The 23,279-nt window shown below is 29.8% G+C and overlaps 1 protein-coding gene across 1 annotated transcript in view; it reads right to left on the bottom strand.

The window, feature by feature from the left end:
• m (zona pellucida domain-containing protein miniature) overlaps positions 1 to 23,279 on the bottom strand; it is a 31,112-nt gene that overhangs the window by 2,953 nt on the left and 4,880 nt on the right. The window contains exons 2-5 of the mRNA XM_089179489.1: positions 8,460 to 8,539; positions 1,239 to 1,483; positions 976 to 1,169; positions 38 to 184 (exon numbers count right to left, since the gene is read on the bottom strand). Of these exons, the coding sequence (XP_089035615.1) occupies positions 38 to 184; positions 976 to 1,169; positions 1,239 to 1,483; positions 8,460 to 8,501 (628 nt within the window). The 5' untranslated portion in view covers positions 8,502 to 8,539. The remainder of the gene's footprint in view (positions 1 to 37; positions 185 to 975; positions 1,170 to 1,238; positions 1,484 to 8,459; positions 8,540 to 23,279) is intronic.

The raw sequence follows: 23,279 nt of genomic DNA on the forward strand, positions 1-23,279 counted from the left end.
AAGTTCGTGTTTTAGGTGTGCGAGGAGTATCGTGTACCTTGGGAGTTCTGTCGCTCGTTACCTCGGTAATCGTTTATTGCGACGACCAGCGTGAGAGTCGAGCCAAGAGGAACGATGCCAGACACAGGTGGAGCCCATGGTCCCTTTCCATGTTGTATTTCCATCCAACAGTCCACGTTGTCCCCTTTTGAATATCAAATCGTTTCAATCTCTATATACCTTTTATTTTTTTTTTTTGCTTTTCGAAACTTTAACACGTTCGCAGACCCTTTACGAGATAAAAAAAGAATAAGAAGAAATAACAATTTCTCTTTCTTTCTCTCTCTCTTTCTCTCTCTTACAACGAAATCATTTGCAATTTTGTTTCAAAGTATTTCGTTTTTCAAACGAATACACACATTTTTTTTCGTGTTCGTACAACACACAAATTTAAGATTCACTTGCCGAGAATACTGGGCACCTACGCGAAACGTATGCATTCACGTTACGAATGCTGAAATTAAGTAGCAATCCTGCGGTTCCACACCTGTGGTCAACCGCGGATACACGAGTCCTCGTGTAGAGAAGTGTATAGCGCGATCTCGCGCATTAAACTCTTTCTACCACGAAGATCATGGTGTACCCAATTGTTATATCCGCCCACTGTGTATTTAGTCCCACGTGTGATATCATTGTCAATAATTTTCTATAGAATTTGATCGATTATAAAAATATCAAATAGAATATGATGAATGGGTTTAACCACTTGTCCTACAAAGACGTGTCACGCACGTCAAGATGCTTTTGTTTCAAAACTGCGCCTATCAACGTGATGTACACGTGGTAAATAGATTTATATTATTTTCATCATATCAACCAATATTGTAAAATGGAAAATAATAATAAATTCAGTGATATTGTTTCGACAAGTGCACGGTGCACCGCAACCGTGAAGTTAAATTGTAGGACAAGTGGTTAACAGTGTCAACAATTTACCTCGAAAATCTAATTGTATGACATCGAGATCGGCTATAACCATTGGTGGTTTTGATGCAGTTTTTTCATAATCGTTGAACCATTCGCATCGTAATCGTTTAGCTTCGTCCCAAACTTCGAGCAAATCTTTATCGTATTGAACGACAACGGTGTTTTCGTAGAATTGACCGTGCATGTCTGGCTTTGTACCACATCTGTAAACACACAACAGATTATTTCAATTGTATTGATTAAAAATTAGAATATTGTTTAATTGATCTTACCTGGCATATGCTATTCGAAACGAAAAGAAGGTTTGTCCTGTCGATGGTGGAACGTAAACGCATCGTGGATCAGCATGCTGGCCCTTGGACGATACTATTCCCTCAAAAGGTTGCGAGAACGATAAATGAACGTCCATGTGATCTTTTCCGCACATCACCTCGAGGGATTGGATGGCTGGCATGCCCTCTGGCCTTTCCAGCGGCCAGATGTCGCCGTTGCTACCAACGTTCTTCAAGCCAACCATCTAAAGAATCCAAAGAATAAACTTTCTTCAACTTTTTTTTAATACCCATAATATATTTACCTTTCCAATTATAAGTTGGAGGTAAGATAAATAAACCATATGAGCGTGTATGAAAAAAAAAAAGAAGAAAAAAAGCACACACACACATTTTCTTGGAATTCTGAACAGAAGTAAAGTACCTGAGTTACGATCATGTTGATCCATGTCTTTAACGTAGTAGCATAAAACGCTTAGGTTAGAAGATAAGTTTTCTTTCAAATAGAAATTTATTCGCGTAGATATTATTATTTGACTGGGTAATGTTAAAAAGGATTTCCGGAGTTATACGAGGATACGTGGCTGGAATCGAATAGTTTTTCAACAAAATGTGTCCCACCCCTTTTACTATTTGCCGAGATCTACACACACAAAAATCTTCCTACTTCTTTCGTATTTATGATATAGGTGGTATGGAAAATGAAATCAGAAGAAAAAAATAAATAAAAATCAAAGAAATAAAATGAAATGAAAAACGGGGGTGAAGGAAGGAGACTCCTATTATTTCGTTTTGAAACGTGGATCTCTAACCGACGAGGTCGTTTTCTGTTATTTCAGAAAATTTCTTCTTCCTTGGGTTACGCGAAACGACTACGACCTCTTCGATCGAGGTTAGAGAAAATTATGGTTCTTACTAGGAAAAAAAAAAAAAAAAGAAAAGAAAAAAACAAGCCCTCTCTTTGAAATCTCACGTGAATACTATCTCACACGACAATGTTGAATGGGTGTAGAGGATAAGGTACTTGTCTTTGAAGAGGTTAGGTCAAAAGTAACATCGTTTTCTTCCTACTTCTCTTTGCCAACTATAATTTTCTTCTGCACGTGCTGAAATTGTACTTATGTATATATGTATGTGTTGTTAGTTATTTCGTTATTTTTGACAACATTTTTCTTTACAAAATTCTTTAACGTTTTATTTCTCAAGATAAATATTTTACTCGTTTATTTGAGTTATTTTTTTCTTGCTCTTCTTATTTATTCAAAATCTTTCTTTTTTTATTCCTCTTAATTAAGAAATTAAACAATTGTGTAAAAAGAGGAAGAAATTTTGACGATGAATGCATAATTTCAATTTCTCGAGATAAATTCTTAATTTGTATTTTTTTTATTTTTCTTCTCTTTAAAACCTTTCTTTTTATTTTATTCCTCTTAATTAAGAAATTAAACAATCGTGTAAAAAGAGGAAGAAGAAGAAGAAGAAATTTTGACGATGAATGCATAATTTCAATTTTCGTCCTACGTGTCTGTCTATTTGGCAAATATTTGTAATCAACGAATGTGCCGGAGGAGATAACAGTTCTTCAAAAAAAAAAAAAAAAAAAAGAAAAAAAAAATGATTGCGGTAGAGTAGTTTGTTTGCTCACCATATATATGTATAAGTGAATTACTCAAAGCGATAATGAAGAAGAATTTAACTTCATAATAAGCGTTTTAATTGATTGATTATAGGAAAATTTGTCGTGTTTAGAAACAAACAAACAAACAAACAAACAAACAAACAAACAAAAAAAAGGGTAAACCATAAGAGACACGTTGTACGTCAGCGATGAAATAATTACACCCTTTTTCTTGTGATTATCGATAATGAAATAGCACTAATCCTAAGAAGGGGAGTGAATGATCGTATAATTACAGATAATTCACTGTATTTTCTTACACACTTTAAACTTCAATGAAATAGGATCTTAGTCGTGTATCATCAAAAAGGATTTTAAACGATTACTTCCTCCCTATTTTACTATCATAAAAAGAATGAAAAATAAAAGAAAAGAGAGAGAGAGAGAGAGAGAGAGAGAGATAGAGACAATGAAAAATAGATAGGAAAAACTAGAATCTTTTGATTTATGGGAAATATTCTTCATGCTCGATCGAGAAACTTATGATCATATGTAACAACATCCAATAATACAGTTTGCTACCAAGCGAAGATAATGACAGTGTGTATGTGTGTGTGTGTGTGTGTGTGTATGTGAAGCGTATAATAATCATCTCGATTGATGGATCGAAACGAGCGTTATGTTGCATCATAGAAATCTTGTTATTTCTGATATTACAACTTTCTATCTTTTATTTTAATAACAAAGTAAGTATATGTTATAATTTTACATAATTTAGATCGATATATCAAAGCGCGACTATTTTATTGATAAACGAATGAAAAAGTTTATTTACTAATTAATTATTAAGACTATGACGTTCGGTGGCTCTACATTGGTGCCATTCGGAAATTATCGCACAAACGCGATATACACATATATTATAGTATAATAATTATTACTAATTATTAAATTAGTAATATTAATTAAAGTAATTTAAAATTTAAGTAAAATTATTAAAATAGTAATATTAAAATTAGTATATATACTTATTATATATACTATAAATATATATATATATATATATATATATAGTATAATAATTATATTAATTATTACATATTATATATTTAGAATAATATATATTAACATAAATACCGACATGCGGGGACAGCATAGTGTTTAATTATAATTAAATTCAAATCGAGTATGAAATGAATCTATTTAAGCGTTCATATTTTCTATTCGATTACTTTCAAATTAGTCACAACGTTGAGATGTTACAGATATCAAATATGTTGAAAATTTTGAAAAATATTCAAGTTTTACGAGCAACAGTAAAAACTTGAAGATAAATGAAAATCCGGTCATCTTATGTCGAAGGCCATCGTGACTGGAAATACACATATACACACATATGAGAGAGAAAGACTAGGTAGAAGATTACGAGGTAGGTCATGAGAGATTAGGCGTGTCCGTCTCTCATCTGAACGTTTCTAGAAATGACGTTCCGTTCCGTTCCGTTCCGTTGTATGTGCATGTAAGTCTATCCTGTCGTATTACTTCGAACGTGGTTAGTTCAATAAAGATAAAGAAAGAAAGAAAGAGAGAAAATCCGCGACACGTACGTAAACGAGGCTGAAACGATGGAAGGTGTTCCCCATGTATTCCATGCTCGCGCAATGCTGTAACGGGAGAGGCGTCTTTACCGCTGCATTAACGGTCGCTGTTTTTCGCACAAGTGAAAACAAGTTTCTGAGCTCTTACAATCGCACTGTTAAATGACAACGTTTCATTAGAAATGATTACGCACCTGGCGAACCGTCTACCACCACCACCACCACCACCATCATCATCACCACCACCATGCTTCAGCTATCAGCCAGCTCGTGCTCATCGTCTATCTCTTTCTACATCAGAAACCTGAATCTTTTTGCTAACTTGTTATCGAGAGAAGATCGTTTCAGGATCATCTTACAGATCCTTCCTTTAACCACCTTCTTTCTGTAGGATTAAAAGTGTTCCACCCTTTTTGTAATTGTTGTTGTTAATGTACGTTGGGACATTTTTAGTATCACTTTGAATATATTGCAATAACTGCATGAGTATGCAGGGTTTATATTTGATCTCATTTAAGTTAAGCATTTGGTAACATCTACAATAAATATTACAAATGTAATTAAATTATTATTCCTTTTGTTTTATATTTTATGTTTTATTCATTATTGATCAAAATATATTAATTTTGTTTCATTTATAAAAAATAAATATGTAATCGGATTATGAAACATTTTTCAATGAATTTCATTTGATATGTCAACGAATAGGAAATATAATTTATGGTTAGATAATAAAATGTCTTGACTTAGTATTTAAAAATATATAAACTGTTCATGATATTTATCATGAACACATTTTAAAAGCGGAAACGTTTCTCATAGGGGTAGGCTTTACGATTACTCAACGGCAGTTCGTTAAAACCACAAATGTAGTATCAGTAATCCTAGTAACTCGACTGAGTGCCAACCCATGCTGGTAGTATATAGTATTCATTCTGGATATATTTCCCCCCTGGCTTTTTGAATACTAATGCCAGTAACTACCCACTCGATTGTATTCTCTGTCTGACACGCGGAAATCATTTTTCTTTACTGGACTTGTCTATCTATCAAACTCAAACAGCCCTTTCTATCTCTCTTTTAGCCCTTTTTTATTTTTTATAATTTTATTTCTTTACATATTTTACTGTCAAATATTTTGGGATTGGCAACTAAATGATTGCAGATTTTAAATAAGAATGAAAATAAAAGTATAAATTTATTCAATTAGGTATTGTCCATTTTTATTGATGACCTTTTACCAGTGTCATAATGTCACGTGCATCAAATTTCTGATCTTTGCTATCAAAAAACTGAATTAGGTGTAAAACAAAATCCGCAATGATTTAATTGCCAATCCAATATCTTCCAAACTAGTCAAAGATAACAAGCATATCCGGTTTTTTTTTTTATTAACGTTCGATTTATCAAGTCTCTCGAGTTCGCTATTTTCTATTATATACAAATAACAAATAAAAAATAGGAAGTGAAGAAAGAAGATTAGTAATACACTAATTAATAACTAGTAACTAGTTACTAATTATTGTTAGTAGTATTATTTATTGTTGTTACTATTACTAGTTTATTTATATTTATTATTTAATAAAATAGAAATTATTTTACCATACCATTAAAAAAAATAGTAATTACTAGTACTAATTATTGTTAGTAGTACTATTTATTGTTGTTACTATTAGTAGACTACTTTTTTTTATTATTTAATAAAATAGAAATTATTTTATCATACCATTCCAAAAAAAATAGTAATTATTGTAGTTACTAATAACTAGTAACTAATAACTAATAACTAATAAATAATAAGTAACTAATAAACTAATTGTCAACAAACCGATTTTCAATATATCTATATAAATACTATATCTTTTGAAAATAATCAAATTATCATGATAACGGCTTTAGATCTGAACCTGGCAAACAGACAGGACATGCACACGCACACGTACACAAATATACAGTCCAGTCAATCGTTTTTATCGAGTTCACTCCCCAGCATAGTGATTCCCCGTTCTAAGTTGAGATCGATTCCTGAGATATCTGAAGTCGAGTTAAGGCAATAGTAGACATAGAAAGAAATAGGAGAAGAAGGTGGTGGTAGTAGTAAAGAAAGAGTAGGAAGAAGAAGAAGAAAAAGAAGAAGAAGGAAACGTGAAATCCATGACGTGAAGCCACGTTTTCCAAGGCGAAAGCGCAATAAGAGATCTGACTGTCCAGACACCGTCGATAGCAGCAGCCAGGTAGTGTGCCTGCAATGATGCTCTTGAATAATGTAAATTGATGGTGCTGGTAGTAGACTGGGACGATCTTAGGGTGACGATGTTGGTGGTAGTAATGGTGGTGATGATTGTGGTGGTGGTGGTGGTGGGATCTTTGGATGTTCACCTAACGGTACTTAGAGTAGGCACCAATATCCGCTTGCAAGCTGTTGCGATTAATGCGTCGTCATCGCATTGTCATCGTCAAAGTTATCATGAGAGTTTCTCTTTTGATCGCTTTTCTCTTTTTTTTTGTTGTTTGTTTCAAGATTACTATATAGTTCTTATTTTATTTTTTTTTTTTATATCCTTCTGTTCTGTTCTGTGTTCCTTTTCATCTTCTCCAAATTACATATATGTATATATATGTATACATCTTTTAAAACCGGTACCAAAGTTAACTTTTTTGAGGATCATTAGATTCAACAAAATCCTACATATTTCTTAACCGTTATTCTTTAATTAAAGGATCGCGCTAGTGAATTACTACAGTCCATTATCGGAATTGCTTATTTCTAATGTTGCTACCTTCATAGGGAATCTAATTGATGGACAAAAGAAACCGCTACGAACGATAGATGAGGAATAAAGATTACCATAAACATTCCCACGTATCTAACTTGATTCTAATATAACTACTCGAGAAAAGACAGATAGATAGAGGAAGAGAGAGAGAGTTTAGATAAGTTCGGTGAATGATCAAAGTTCGAACTAGCCGATGTCTTGTACCGTATTATCGAACCATGTATCGTACAACTGGGAATCGATACTTGATAGTATTATCGATTTACTTACTTAACTTTTTCACTAAGCTATGATAATAATCTTTAAGTAAGATGAAGAGAAAGTGATGCTTCGTGATAATCTTTGTGTTAAATTTTAACAATTTTGTTTAAATGTTAGAAATAATTCGAAATAATTGACGATCTTGTTGTATTTTTACAATGATAATTATTATAATAATTATAACAATGACAAGATAAATGATCTGACGTTAAAAGATGATTTAAAATTGTTTTTTAGCACGCGTAATGTTAATTAAACATTGTTTAATCTATCAAACAATCAAACATTGTTTCAATAATTTTGTAACTACCTCTATATTCTTAACCTAATTTTTTAAATAATTTGTTTGTTTGTTAATATAGGTTTATTAATATACCTATTATAATATTTATCATTACTAATATCATTACTAATATACAGTAATTTATTAATATACCTCAATATAAAAATACAAATAAATAAATAAATGTCTATCAAGGATTATTCAAATTTATGATACTAAGAATCTATTGGGTTGTCTGGAAAGTTTGTGCCGATTTTTGGTAGATGGCATAAAGTTCTTTTGCTAAAAAAAACCTGAAAAATTCGCTGGAAGGATAAAATTTTGAAGTTAACCTTAAAGATGGGGAAAAAGTCGTGGAACAGAAAGTAATTTCGCTTTTTAACCTTAAATTCAAACAAATACATTTTTAACAAATTTGTATTTTCAATCAATAACATAATCAACCTCATTATGTTATCAACAACCTTTTTTCATCTAGTATGCAAATGTTTAATACTGGACCGATAAGAATTGACATACGTGGAAATGACATTACTTTCCGTTCTCCCTAATAATTTAATAAATATATATTATTCCCAAAAAAAGATCTTAAATGTGTTGCATTTCAATCTTCCATCAAAATTGTGCACAAACTTTTCGGACAACCCAATAATTTAGGAACTGCAAATGAACGATTTAACTTACCATATAGATCAGCATGCGTAGCAACTTCCACACCCCTGGCATCCTGGAGGTCCCAGCCTCTCACGATGAAACACGCTTCCCTGAAATAGATCAAAATATATTAATATTAATTTCTATTCTTTATTTTATTTGATTATTTTTTGATCGATGATATTATAAGACCATACGAAACGAAACGAAACGAAACGAAAGGAAACGAAACGAAACGAAAGGAAACGAGACGAGACGAAACGAGACGAGAAAAGACCAGGACAACGATCTTAAAAGAAACATTATACTAGCCGGATCTATTTTAATTTATCCGAGCAGCATGGTCTGGCGAGCAAATTAACTGAACACCGTCCGGCAGGTCGCGGTTCGAATCCCAACGAGGTTTACAGCGCAAAATTGACGCAACCGAGAGAAATCATGCTTATGGTTCTAATACATATGTGTGTATTTACGATTAGGATATATTATTCGACGTTTACACAGCCATAAACGATGTTATATATATATATGATGAATCGTCGAGTTTAAATATATATTTCTATACTTGGTCTGACGTAATGGTGGTGGTGGTGGTGGTGGTGGTTGTGGAATTTGGGGTTTCAATTCATATCATTATTTTATTATTTATTTATTTAACGAACATTAATGATACATTGTTTAACCGGAAATTTCACCATTGAATAATACATAACTGAACGTTATGACGATATATATATATATATATATATATATATATATACAGTTAGAGTATATATCTTCATATTCGTTTAAACATCCGGAAAAGTTAGTTCGTCAAGTTATTTAATTAGGACACGTATGTATTATATCGTTGGTATGATGATTATTTCAAGACGGAAGTAAGGAAAAGTGGCTGCAATGGGTTTTCTTTATTTAGTATGAATGTAATCATAAATTAATAATGGTGAATAAACGAACTATTTTATACTTTATCGTGATATGTGAAAATGAAAATACATATGCGCCTATAATTATGAAAGTGATTTAAGTCATATATCTCTTGTTTCGAGATATTTGAAGAATTATATTTGAACACTATATGAATTCTATATATAATATTGAAATAACAAACATTATCTTTAATTATAAATATAATTATAATATAAAATAAAAATTTATATTTAATATAATTAACCCTTAAAGCTCTATAGGTTCCGTGACGGAGAAAAATATTTTTAAGCTATATGCTTAAGATGCTACAGTATCTTTGATTGATAATTGTTATCTGTAGTTAAAATGTGCTAATGCATTATTTAAGAAAGCACTGAAAAATAAATAAACAAATATTTAAAAAATTCGATAAGTAAATAATTAAAAATAATACTTGTTGTAATTAATTACAAACAGTGGTACATTTCCGGAGTGTTAAGGATTAAGGTAATAATTATATATTTAATATATTATTATATTATATTCAAATTTATATAAATATTATTATAAAAATATTATATATATATTATTATTGCATTAATTGAATTTAAAATAATGTGTGTTATGTGAAATATTTGATAAACTAATAATTTTGTTTTTTTAATGTCTTGACTTAAACCACTTTCATAATAATGGGCACATATGTGAAAAAGAATTTACTTTGAACATTCCTATGACTTTGTAGATGTTGTTTTTAGTACTCAATTACAAATCGACGATGCAAATCTTGCGTTTATTGATATTACCACCTTTCCATTTCAACTTCAACAGAATTACCATACAATATAACTCTTCCGGAAATACGAGTTATTCTTTTCTAAAGACAATGGAATTACGAGTGTCGCGAGCCAACACATTTGCTTGGTTGGTTGGTTGGTTGGTTGGTTCGTTGGTTGCTTCGTACGAATTAGCTGATCGTTCTAACGGTAAGACTTGCTCGTAAAAAAAAAAAAAAAAGTCACTAATTTTCAAACGTGTGATTGAATCGAAGAAGAAATATCCAAAATTTTACTTGATATTAAATTTCGGTATAAAACACATATCTGAATTAGAGAGAGAAAAAAAATCCATACGTTTATTTATACCACACGATCATCTTACCAGCTACAAATTGATGATTATGATGATGATGATAATGATGATAATGATGATGATAGAAACGTTCGAACGTTAGAAAAAGATATAATATTATAACTAAAATCAAAGAACGATGTTTTATTACTAAAGATATATTCTTCTACGAGCAATAACTTGTCTAACATCGATGTTAAAATAGCTTGAAAAAAAGGGACAAAAAAAAAAAAAAAAGAAACGAAAAACAAACAGAGATCTTGAAGTAACTTGACGGCCAATCATTTTTAGTTGTAAATCATAACAATGTCTGTCGTATAGTATGGTCAATGAAATGAATGGAAAAAGAAAGAAAGAAAGAAAAAGAACGGTGTAATAAAAGTTTAGAGATCTTTAAGAGGAAGAAGAAGAAGAAATATTCTTAAAGATCTCTCTCTCTCTCTCTCTCTCTCATCTTGGGTAGAAGTCGATGCGATTTCAAGCCTGTTCAAGGCTCGTTAGGTCCGCCACGTTTTTGTCAGATTAAACGCATCGTTGCTTCATCGTTGCTTCATCGTTGCTTCATCGTTCCCATTGACAGAGCTCAGAAACTTTAACGTGTGTGATCCAAGATGGTGAGAGTAAGAAAGAAATATATGTATATATCGTAGTACTTTTTTTTTCAATGAAACGTTATTTCATTTTTTAAAATAATAACTTACCCTAATAAAACAAAATATTGAAAAATATTGAATACATGTGTATTTAATATTAGTATTCAATATTTTTCAATACTTTGTGCTACTAGGGTATATTGACAGGGATAGGAATTGATGATCATAGTATATCAATTTTATTATTCTAAGATATTTTGAATCGGATGATATCAAGGTTGATATCAAGAAAACCTGTCTTAATATTAGATTCAAATTTAAAGCTGGGTTTGAGGTGGTATTGTAAGAGTCAACCAAACCAAAATGTTACAAAGCAAACATAAAACAGATAACGTTTTACTATGTATCATGTTGTAGGTAAGATTTAAGCTTACTCGTTGCTGATGGTAGTAGTGGTAGTACTACTACTTTGTTTACTCGAACAAAGTAACAAGTAGAACGGACTTAAACACTTCGTAAGTCTCGTTCTCTTCTAAAGTCATGGGAGATGAAGCAGAAAATGTAAGATAGTAGTAGTAGGGAGATAGAATGTTGTTAACTCTTCCTACATTAATAGATAGAAAGAGAGAGAGAGAGGAAAACTACTACGTGAAGTCATAGTTGTAAGGTAGAAAGAGAAAGACATATACCATAATAGAAAAAGAAAATACCGAGAGACTTTGAGAGTTTGAACGGTACGGTTTATTTTTGACTTTACGATAGTTTTCAACGGACCGTGAACGATCGAAACACAGGTAAAACAGGCTTGGTGACGTTAATTATAATAAAATATATTTATACCTACAAGAATTTATAACTACGATTATATTCAAAAAGAAAGAAAGAAAAAAAACAAAGAAATTCTAAATAATATTCGATAACGCATACGTCGTTAATTATTCTAGGATTCATGGTTATAAAATGAAATTGATTAGATCGATTAAAGAATTTAGAAAATATAATATCGAATGAAGAAGACAAAGAAACAAAATGAATTATATTTTTGCCATAATGAATCACGTTTTAAATGTTAATAAAAAAAAAAAAAAAAAAACGAAAAAAAGAGTTTTCATTGGACGTTTATTCGACCGCAACGATGGTCGTCGTCGGTCAATCGAGAAAGGTTGCTGTTGAAAGTAGCGTGAAATCGAACCGAGACGTCCGTGTCTAACGTCGTAATGTTACAAAGACAATAGCATGCATTTAGTTACGGATGTTATTTTCAGAATCACTCTGTAATCTTAACGTCCATCAAAACTGTCAATAAAGAAATTACTGAGGGTAAAGGTTCTTACTATATATATATAAATGTCTACCTACCATGAAGTATTCTATTTCCTTTCGATACAAATGTATCTGTTTTATCGTACCTACCTAATAAATATTCTAACAAGAAAGATATATAGAAAGAGAGAGAGAGAGAGAGAGATAAATAGATGTATGGCAATGAATTCTAGGACTCATTGGACCTAAACTAAAGCGTGTCGAACTCGAAACGGGTGGTTCCGCATGCGGAAGGATTAATCGTGGGCGACAAGTAGCAGATAGTAGACAGAGTGCCTGCTTGCTTGCCTACCTGCCTACCTGCCTACCTGCCTACCTGCCTCACGTGTTTTAGATTCGTCAGACAACACGTTGTTAAAACGCTGATTAATCCTACACTACTACAAAACTACACAGATTCTATTTTACTATAATAAATATGTGACGCAGAATTCAGAGACGTTACATATAATCGTTCGAGTAATCTGCTTGCTTAAAAGAAAACATTAGTTTAGTTTTATAATTAATAGAAAAAAATGATAAAAAAAAAAAATAATACGTGTAGGAGTAGTAGTTTCTTATTTTTTTTTTTTTTAGGTTATAAAGTGAAAAAATATCAATTTTTGGCTTGAACTTAGAGATAATATATAATGTTAATGTAATATAAAATAATGAAAATAAGATTTGGAATAATGAAATTTATGTCTAATTCATATTCTTAGAAATAATAATGCATATATATTATTGTTTTATTTTATTAACAATAGTTATGAATTATATATTAAGTAATGTTGTTTTTTTTTTAGTTAACATTGTTTGTCTGAGATAAATTCCTAAATTACAATATTTAACCTATTTAAATACAAATTTAATTTATTTTCTCAAACTTAAAAGATAGACTGAGTAGTTTATTTGGCAATTTTTAATTAATTTATTGTTAATTTTAGGATTTTATTATTTAAGAGTTTCTAAGTTCTTTGGTTCTGTAAGTATACAATAGATTGCATATGTATTCTTAGTTAACATTGTTTGTCTACGATAAACTCCTAAATTATTTAACCGATTTTAATAAAAATTTATTTGATAATCTCAAACTTAGAAGATAGAGTAGTTTATTTCGTAATTTTTAATTAATTTATTGTTAATTTTGGGATATTATTATTTAAGGGTTTTTAAGTTTTTTGGTTCTGTAAGTATACAATAGATATTGCTGTATATCATATTATACATATATATAAATGTATAAAATGTTATAAGAATTTAATCGAATATCGTATTGAAGTAGAAAAATCCAACGGAAAAGTTTTCCTACCTATGTTATTTTCATCTTCCACCATTCTACCTTCACCACCATAGAGAAGAGGTATTCTCTACCTTCTTTATCTACCTTCCTCTCTCTCTCTCTCTCTCTCTCTCTCTCTTTCTCATAATACACGAGTAGAAACGAAGCCGCAGAAGTGGCAGAACGCGTACAATACATTCCAGAAATGTTTCGAGCTAGCCGGTTGGATTGCACGCGTCTTCATAACGGTGATTCTCGTTCAAGCAGACCGCTCGACCAGATATTCCATCTCTCTCTTTCTCTATCTCTATTTCTATCTCTCTTTTTCTACTATATACACCATTATTTCTATTTCCTTTTCTCTCTCTCTCTCTCTCTCTCTCAATTTCTATCATCTTTCTTTTATTCTTTTTATACTTTAAAGTCAATGTATATGAACGATAGATCCCACGCTAATAATATTTCCACGTTTCAAATCTCTACCGTTCGAGAGACGACGTTTTAATATGACACAACACTAACTTATCTACCTAAGATCCTCCTCATTTCTCCATTTCAACTACCTCAATGTCACTCACCGTCAATCGCTAGACTCTAACTCTTCTAACACGCAAAAGTTCCTAGCATTTATGGGGACCGATTTGTCTTGTTGTTGAAGATGATACGTGATTAGCATTAACCAAACAACTTTTTTCTATATTTATATTCTTATTTTATATATATATATAAAATAAGAAAGAGTGTATGGGAATTAGATTTTTATTAGAATGATGATGAGTAATAATAGTTGTTCTTTTTTTAGGATTATCAATGTAATGTCTTTGAAGCCGATTTGTCTCGTATTGACGATGATACGTGCTTAGCATTAATAAAATAAATTTTCTATATATTATTTACATTCTTCTATATATATATATATATATATAATATTATATTATATAAATATTATATCAATAAAATTAATTATAATACAATTTATAATATAATTTAAATTATAATTAATTGTATATTATATATTTTATATAATATAAAAAATATTATTTTTATATTATATTCATATTATATTATATAATATAAAATTTTTAATATTTAATATAATATATATATATATATATATATATATATTTATTATAATAAAATAAATATGTTAATATAAAATTTAAATATATAATAATATTATATATAAAATAATATATATAATAATATAAGAAAAAATAATAATAATATTATATATATATATATATATTTAATATAAAAAACCGTGTATGTGGAATTTAATTAGATTTTTATTATAACGATGATAATAATAATAATTGTATTTTTCCTTGGTTTTCTGTTTTTGCTAGGATCATCGATGAAAAATCTTAGAAATTACAAGAATATACATAAATACACATAAACTCATGTTTTTGTTATCTATCATTCGCGTATACTCGAATATATTGGTAAATATCGAACATTACATATACTTTTAGGAACTCGTGAATCATTCGATTTAATGGTCGACTTATAACGGTTAGGATAGAAAGAGAAAGAGAAAGAGAAAGAGAAAGAGAGATGTATCAAACGATTGATCTTAGATTCTAATCATTTCTTCGCACGATGCATGAGGTTTATTCGAACTATAGTCAATTTCATATTCATTCGTGAAATTAAATGAGGAACCTGTTTGAAATGTTTCTTTTTGTTTTTTTTTTTGACGAAAGGTAACCTGTGCTAGCAGCATGAACGAGGGAGGGGGAGGAAGGTAGGCATATACAAGTCCACAACAACAACCACCACCACCACCATCATCACCATCACCATTGGTGGCGCGTGTACATGTCTTTCTCGAGGATACAAATTGGATGGGATAAAGGTTATTATACGCGTTGCGTGAGAAGTTGGTTTCTTTCATTTTCTTTTTTTTTTCTTTATCTTTATCTTTTTCTTTTTCTTTTTGTAAAAGAATAATTTGACCAACTGTGAGGAGGAGATTAAGTCGTCGTTCGATGACGTTTTTACGATGGTGGTCCTCCAACTCTTTGAATTCTTTTGCGTGTCCTTTCAACTTTCAAAGATGAAATGTAAAAAGAGAGAAAGAAAGAAAGAAAGAAAGATATTGTTACCGGATATAACTGACAAACAGAAAGAGAAAGAGATAGAAAGAGAGGGGGGAGAAATTAACACGAAATGTTGCCGATGACGAGAACCAGGTCAAGATAGCGTTACAGAGTCCAGCTTCTTCTTCTTCTTCTTCTTTTTCTTCTTTTTCCTGGCTGTTTAATGCTCGACAGCCGGTCAAGATAAAGTTTATAGATTTCTACGAACATAAGAGGAACCCACATATAGTATAGTTGTTACTAGATAAAAACCTTTTTATCTATCTATCCATCTATCTATTTACTTTGAATTTATCATCTAAGGATTATCAATGAAAATGATTATCATACACGTTCAAATAATTACGATCATCGATGATAAAAGTCATTTTTAATACTTTGCCAACGAGTTCTTATCAACAATTATTATTATTATTATTCATAAAGTTGCATTTTTCAAACTATCGTAAGATTTACGACATTAAATATGACTTTCTCTGCAATGTAACATTGACGTTTCAATATTTTTATTTCGTACTTCGATTTAATCGATGACATTAATTTTAACATTTATATTTAATTAATTAATTAATTATTATTATTATTTATAAAATTGAATTTTTCAAACTATCGTAAGATTTACGACATTAAATACAACTTTCTTTTTCTGTAATGTAACATTGACGTTTCAATACTTTTACTTTGTGATTCGATTTAATCGATGACATTAAGTTTAACTTTTTAATTTAATTAATTAATTATTATTATTATTTATAAAATTGAATGTTTCAAACTATCGTAAGATTTACGACATTAAATACAACTTTCTTTTTCTGTAATGTAACATTGACGTTTCAATATTTTTACTTCGTACTTCGATTTAATCGATGACATTACGTTTAACATTTACAATTTTAATTAATTAATTAATAATTTATTTATTTTATCATTTGTTTTTTTTTTACGACAATGATAATAATCGTTTATAGATTTAACGCGAATTCTCTTCAACCCTTCTCACTCATCTCGTCGTATAAGAAGATAAAACCAGTTTAGAAATGTACCTTGATAATTTTATCATTGATAAATAGTAATGTTAGAATTATTAATTAAAGATATATAAATTATCAGTTTTGTTTATAGTACATATTGCTAAAACAACTAACGATACATTATCGTATCGTAATTTGTATAAGTTTTTTGACATAATTTAATACAAATGTACAAACTTCTAACAACAACAACAACAACAACAACAACAACAACAACAACAACAACAACAACAAAAGTTTTCAATAAAATCTAAACTACTTAATAGAAAATAAATTTCGATTTAATATCAAATTTTGTTACGTGCGTTTACGTGTGTACCACAATTAATGTTGTTTATGAATATTAATTAACTCCAAGGTGTTTGTTTTTTTTCTTCTTCTTAAACTTACTCGCATTCATTCGTTTCCCCTTTCATCCGAGGAATGTACTATGTATATATTCTCTGCAAGAACATAACTCGCAATTCTTCGATTCTTCCGGAAACTTTCCGAACGATCGACTTTTATTAAACTCTTCCTCTCGATGGAATTTTTACATCTCTATTTGGTGTCTTGGTAAAAGAGATCCCGTGTACAGTAACAGAGTGAGTTTATCACTCGGTGAATCGTAAAGAATATCGAGAACGAAACGAGGAGAGCATGTTGTTAAAAAAAAAAAAAAAAAAAAGAGAAAAAGAGAAAGAGAAAGAGAGAAAGATAGAGAGAAAAAGAAAGAGAGAGAGAGAGAGAGAGAGAGAGAGAAAGAGAGAGATAGAAAGAAAGAGACACGACGAGTTCGCACGACCCGTATAAGAGTGCACGTAATTGACTTTACGATCCATTCACTCTGCGAGCACGTTTCTGATCGCTTATGTTAACGTTAACGGTTAAATGCAACTCGGTCGTCGTCTTCGGGATGCGACACGACGATTATGAGAAATCAAATCAAAAGAATAATAATAATAATAATAAAAAAAATAATATGGTACAATTATCGCGTGCCAATTGGTACCATTTTGAACTCTTTGGGTACATTCGGCGAGTACATTACACTCGTCATCTGAATTTCAGTAGCATATATAAATATATCAAATAAAATAAAGTATATATAAATATTTCTATTTTGTTTCACATTCACATATATTTATTAATATTTTGTAATTTAAATGTTTTTTTCAAAAATATATTTATATCACTATAAATAGCATATTTATATTATATGCATATTTGATATAAATAATATTAATATTATAAATATTAATATATATAGCATATTTGATATAAATAATATTAATATTATAAATATTAATATATATAGCATATTTGATATAAATAATATTAATATTATACATATTAATATATATACCACACATTGGATATAAATAATAGTAATATTATAAATATTAATCTATATAGCACATATTAGATATAAATAATATTAATATTATACATATTAATATATATATAGCACACATTGAATATAAATAATATTAATATTATACATATTAATTCATATAGCAACAAATTAAATCCGTTTTACATCCTTCTTCAAATCAAATCTTCAAATAATTCACTACTCAAGAGGTTAATTACTATTACAAATTTATATTTATACACGTATATACAATTTCACGTTAATTCGATACGATTTGTATCTACTTACATGTATCTGTATAAAATAAAAATATACAGGTACGGTATTATAGCGTTGATCGTATGATCAACGATGTAATATTGTGAATGGGAAGTTTGAAAGGTGTGCTGGTGGTGGTGGTTATGTTAACGAGTCACGCTCTACGAATGGTCGACGTAATTAGCACCATGGTCACCCCGTTACAAAGTTTCGAGAATCTCATTTCAGTTTTATTGCAACATTCGTTGTTGGGATCATCGAGTACGTGACTAGTAGTAGCATGATCGAGAGATTTACCTTTTTTTTTTTTTTTTAATTATTTACTTCTTGTTTTTTATTCATTTAATTTATTCGTAGGAAACCAGGAACGAGTTGGTACATAAATTGATAAACCAAAGTTAGAAGAATAATCTATAAACATTTGTACTCTTAAAGTTTATCAGAGGATGATTGTAAAACTTGAAAAAAGGAAAGAGTTAGTTCGCGTTTTAAATGGGGGTGGGGAGTGGGGGGTGGGAGAGAGGTGGGAGGGGGGAGAAAAACTCTACTTGCAATGATAAGAAAAAAAGAAAAAGGTAGACTTAAATGAACGTCAGTAACGCTGCGTGCTCTCGTCTAAACTCGGTTGGTCCTTAATTGCTCTTTTTTTCAAATCCTTATTATTATACTCGTTCGTTAGGGAATTAATGGCCCCATAGAAGTTGTAGAAAATGTTGTTGGTTTATATGTATATAGCTCGTGCTCTTACTAAGTACGAAACACTTTGCAAAAAGCAATCCCTAGTTGAAGAAGTAAGGTAACAAACAGGAAATAAGATGTGTAGGAAAAATCTTGGAATCCGGCGCATGCAAAGCGCAATGCATTAATGCGTAATCATGATATATATATATATACATGAAACTACTTTGCCAAAGGGTGGAAGTTAACTTCCGACGAGTTAAACACTTTTCTAACGTTTCTTTTTTTATACCTTCTTTAATTCAAACCGATTATGTAAATGTTTCTTTTTTTTTTACCATTATTCCTTTAATTCGAAAATACAATTTACGAGCATATTTTCAAGTTACAATATTAACAATAAAAATAAATCAAATGATTTCTCTGATATTTGTAGAAACATAAGTAAGATGTATACGTAGGATGAATAATAATTTATCAATATTTCTATTAACCCTTTGAGTGATGAATACTTTTACCTAAAATGATTTGTAGGAACGGAATAATTTATTATTAAGTAGATTCTAATATAATAGATTATATATTAATATATATATATATATATATATATATATATATATATATATATATATATATATATAATTTATACATATTAAAATTATATATAATTTTAATCTAGTATTAATAATATTATATTTAATAATAATAATATATTGAATTATATTTTAATACAAAATTATATTAAAATTATATTATATTTAATTTTAATATAAAATTATATTTATATATACAATTATAATATAATTATACACAACCTAAAAATAATTATATATTAATATATAATTTATTATGAATTAATTTATTAATATAATAATAATATATTTAATAATTACAGTTTTTCCTTCTTAATATATAATTTAATTAATTAATATAAATATTAAATACCTTTACATAAATATTAGCAAACACGTACTATGCTTCGAACGATAATGTTAGTAATTTTTACCAAACGCATATATGCGTCCATATTATTCAAAAGATTAATATATAAACGTTTGAAATGCAAGGATGTTAATTTAAAGTTTCATTTGAAATCAGAACTTCGTGTGATACACAAAAAAATAAACAAAATGTGTGTGATGGAGAACGTAATCATCGGGGAAATTTCTTTGATGGGGTCTTCTTTTCTTTCTATCTATCTCTGAACCAACATCGGTTTAATGAGATCAAGTGGGATTAGCCACGCATGGGGGATACACACAAGCGCGTTATGTCCCAGATCGGGACGCGGAATCGCGTTACTTTGTCGGTTATGCGCACCTCGAATACTCGTATAGCGTGTCAAATGAACGTAATACCTGTACGGATAATGGATAATGGCATGGATCTGTGACGATACCGGTTATCGTGCGTGCATGCGTCCATGCGTCCGTGCGTGCATACGTGCGTGCATACGTGCGTGCATACGTGGTGCACGCGTTCTCGAATCGTCGAGCAATAATCGAAGCACGGGAACACGCAACGAGAGCCTAACTCCGGTCCGATTACGACACGCCTCGTATATCTCTCGGCTTTCGATACGTTGATTAAAGTATTATGGACCATTTCAACGATACAAGCGGTAGCACCAGACACCACTGAATAGATGACTTTACTTGTCATCTATATATATATATATATATATGATAAGTATTTTATGTGTATTAATATTTAGTTTTGTTATGGTAATAAAATTTCTATTAATAATTAATATAAATTAATATATATATATATATATTTTTGTTTTTTATGTGTATTACTATTTATTTATTTTTGTTATAATAATAAAATTTCTATTAAAATTAATTATAAATTATTTTTTTTTATATAATATAATAATATATTAAATTATATATAAATATTATTATAAATATTATTATATAATATAATAATATTAAATTATTTTAAAATTATATATATTTTTACGTATATTATACTATTTTTATTTTTGTTAGGATAAATAATAAAGTTTCTATTAAAATTAAATATAAATTGTATAATTGATAAATGATTAAATGTGTCAAGTTTCATTGTAAACTAAAATCGACAGTTTTACGATAACATTTAATCAAAATTATCGTATTGGTTTATTATACAATTGGCTATTATCAAAAATTATCTTTAATATCAAAAATACAAAATATTTCATTGCAAATCGAATATAAAAGTTTTCATTTAAAATACACATACACACATATATATATATATATATATCACGTTGATTGCAAGTGAAACTATCAATTTTCGTTTACAGATATCATCGTTGCAATAACATACTAAAACAATTCGCGTATATTTTATTAACGAATGAAAGGAAAATATATATAAAAAAAAAGAAAAAAAAAAAATAGAAAAATTAAAAGAAAAGAAAATAATAACAAATCTGTAAAGAGAGAGAGAGAGAAAGAGAAAGAGAAAGAAGGTAGAAAACAAAAAGGTATTTCACGATTCCGGTAGGGAACGTCGCCGTAGGCGTGCGATTTGTGCTGAGCAATTCCGAAAGCCGAAACGTAGTTACATAAGCGCAACAGAGGAATTAGAATTCGCAAAAGATCACACGACTGTTTGTATATACAATAATACATAGCATAGGTAATACATATACATAAGTATTATACATGTACGTATATGTGTATCGTTGGAAAACGTGGTAAGAGAATAAAGTCGATCGTTATTCCCACGAGGACTGACAAGGATACATATACATACAACAAACACATACACACACATATATATATATATTATACACATATACCATAATAAATGATAAAAAAGGAAGAAAGAAAGAAATATGATGGGGATAGGATATAATATTTTCTCTTTCTCGCAGGTGTGTGTCTTTATATATGTGTGTATGTTGGACAAATAGGCGAAGTGAAGTCGCCAAGTGCCAATGTTAATTCTCCAAGAGAAATTAGAGGGGAACGTGAGGTTAGGGTTGGGGTTGAGGGGTCGGGGGGGGTGGGGTAGAGGGTTTAGACAGAAAAAGTAAAAATAAAGATAGAGAAAGAGAAACAGAGATAGAAATAGCAAATGCAAAGTTATGTCGGGCGTGATCTCACATTGAGACAACACACGCAGCACCACCAGCACATTGCTGAGGTTGAATGCCCTTCGACCATACGACTACTACGAAGAAACGAAGAAGAAGACGAATAAGAAGACGAAGCACACGGATTAGTGCGCAGCTACTAACGTAATCGTATGCCTGGTGAATATTTCATGAAGCGCGGAAAAAGGAGATGACACCTGTTCGAAAACCGTTAGCGTACTCCTTCTACCCCCACTTCCTACCCCCCCCCGTACCCCTACCCCTTTCGTTTCTACCTCCCCGTTCTTCTTCTTCTTCTTCTTCTTCTTCTTCTCTTCTGATATCTGTCGGGTGAAACGACATGGATGACGACGACAAACGAACGCGTTCCTCGTTTTATTTCGATGTAAATTTTCAAAAAAAAAATTAAAAAAAAATATCCATTGATTTCTTTTATCACTGCGAAAATACAAAACTAAGTACCATCCCCTTTCCCTTGGATATCATGGTGGAGATAATATATTAGGTCTACCGGAAAGTTTTGTTTGTTAGGATAAAACAAAAGTAATAAATTTGTATATCTCTTTTAATTGATTAATATTTATCAATTATCCTTATTTATAATTTTATATTACATTTTGTAATGACAATTTGTATATTGCATTTTTATAACAACAAAATGTTATTCCTAAAGAGGAAAAATTGAACCGGTGTTTGTCAGAATAAACAGAACTTTCTGATAGACCTAATATTATTCTAATCTTATTTCAAACGTGAATTGAAAAATCGTTTTTAGGCTTCTCATCTATTTTTCGAAGATTAATTTTATTCTTTTTTTCTTTCGTAAGGATTATTAATCGGACGATATTTTTTTCTTATTTTTTTTTTTTTTTTTTTGTATATTATTATATTTGAAAGTATTTTGATAATAAATTCGTGATTAGAGTCATAAATAAATATGAGATTGATGATATATAAAAAGTTTCATTCGTAAAACAAATATTCGTCATTTTCACGGCCAATAAGATTTCTAATTTTTCAGAATAAATTATCATATTTTCTAACGCACGATCACACACACACACACACACATATGGGTAGAGGCATATACATGGATATATTATTATTGACATTTATTAC

This window comes from Polistes dominula, unplaced genomic scaffold (assembly GCF_049000335.1).
Source record: "Polistes dominula isolate Pdom_NZ unplaced genomic scaffold, Pdom_raw_medaka contig_27, whole genome shotgun sequence".
NCBI lineage: Eukaryota > Metazoa > Arthropoda > Insecta > Hymenoptera > Vespidae > Polistes > Polistes dominula.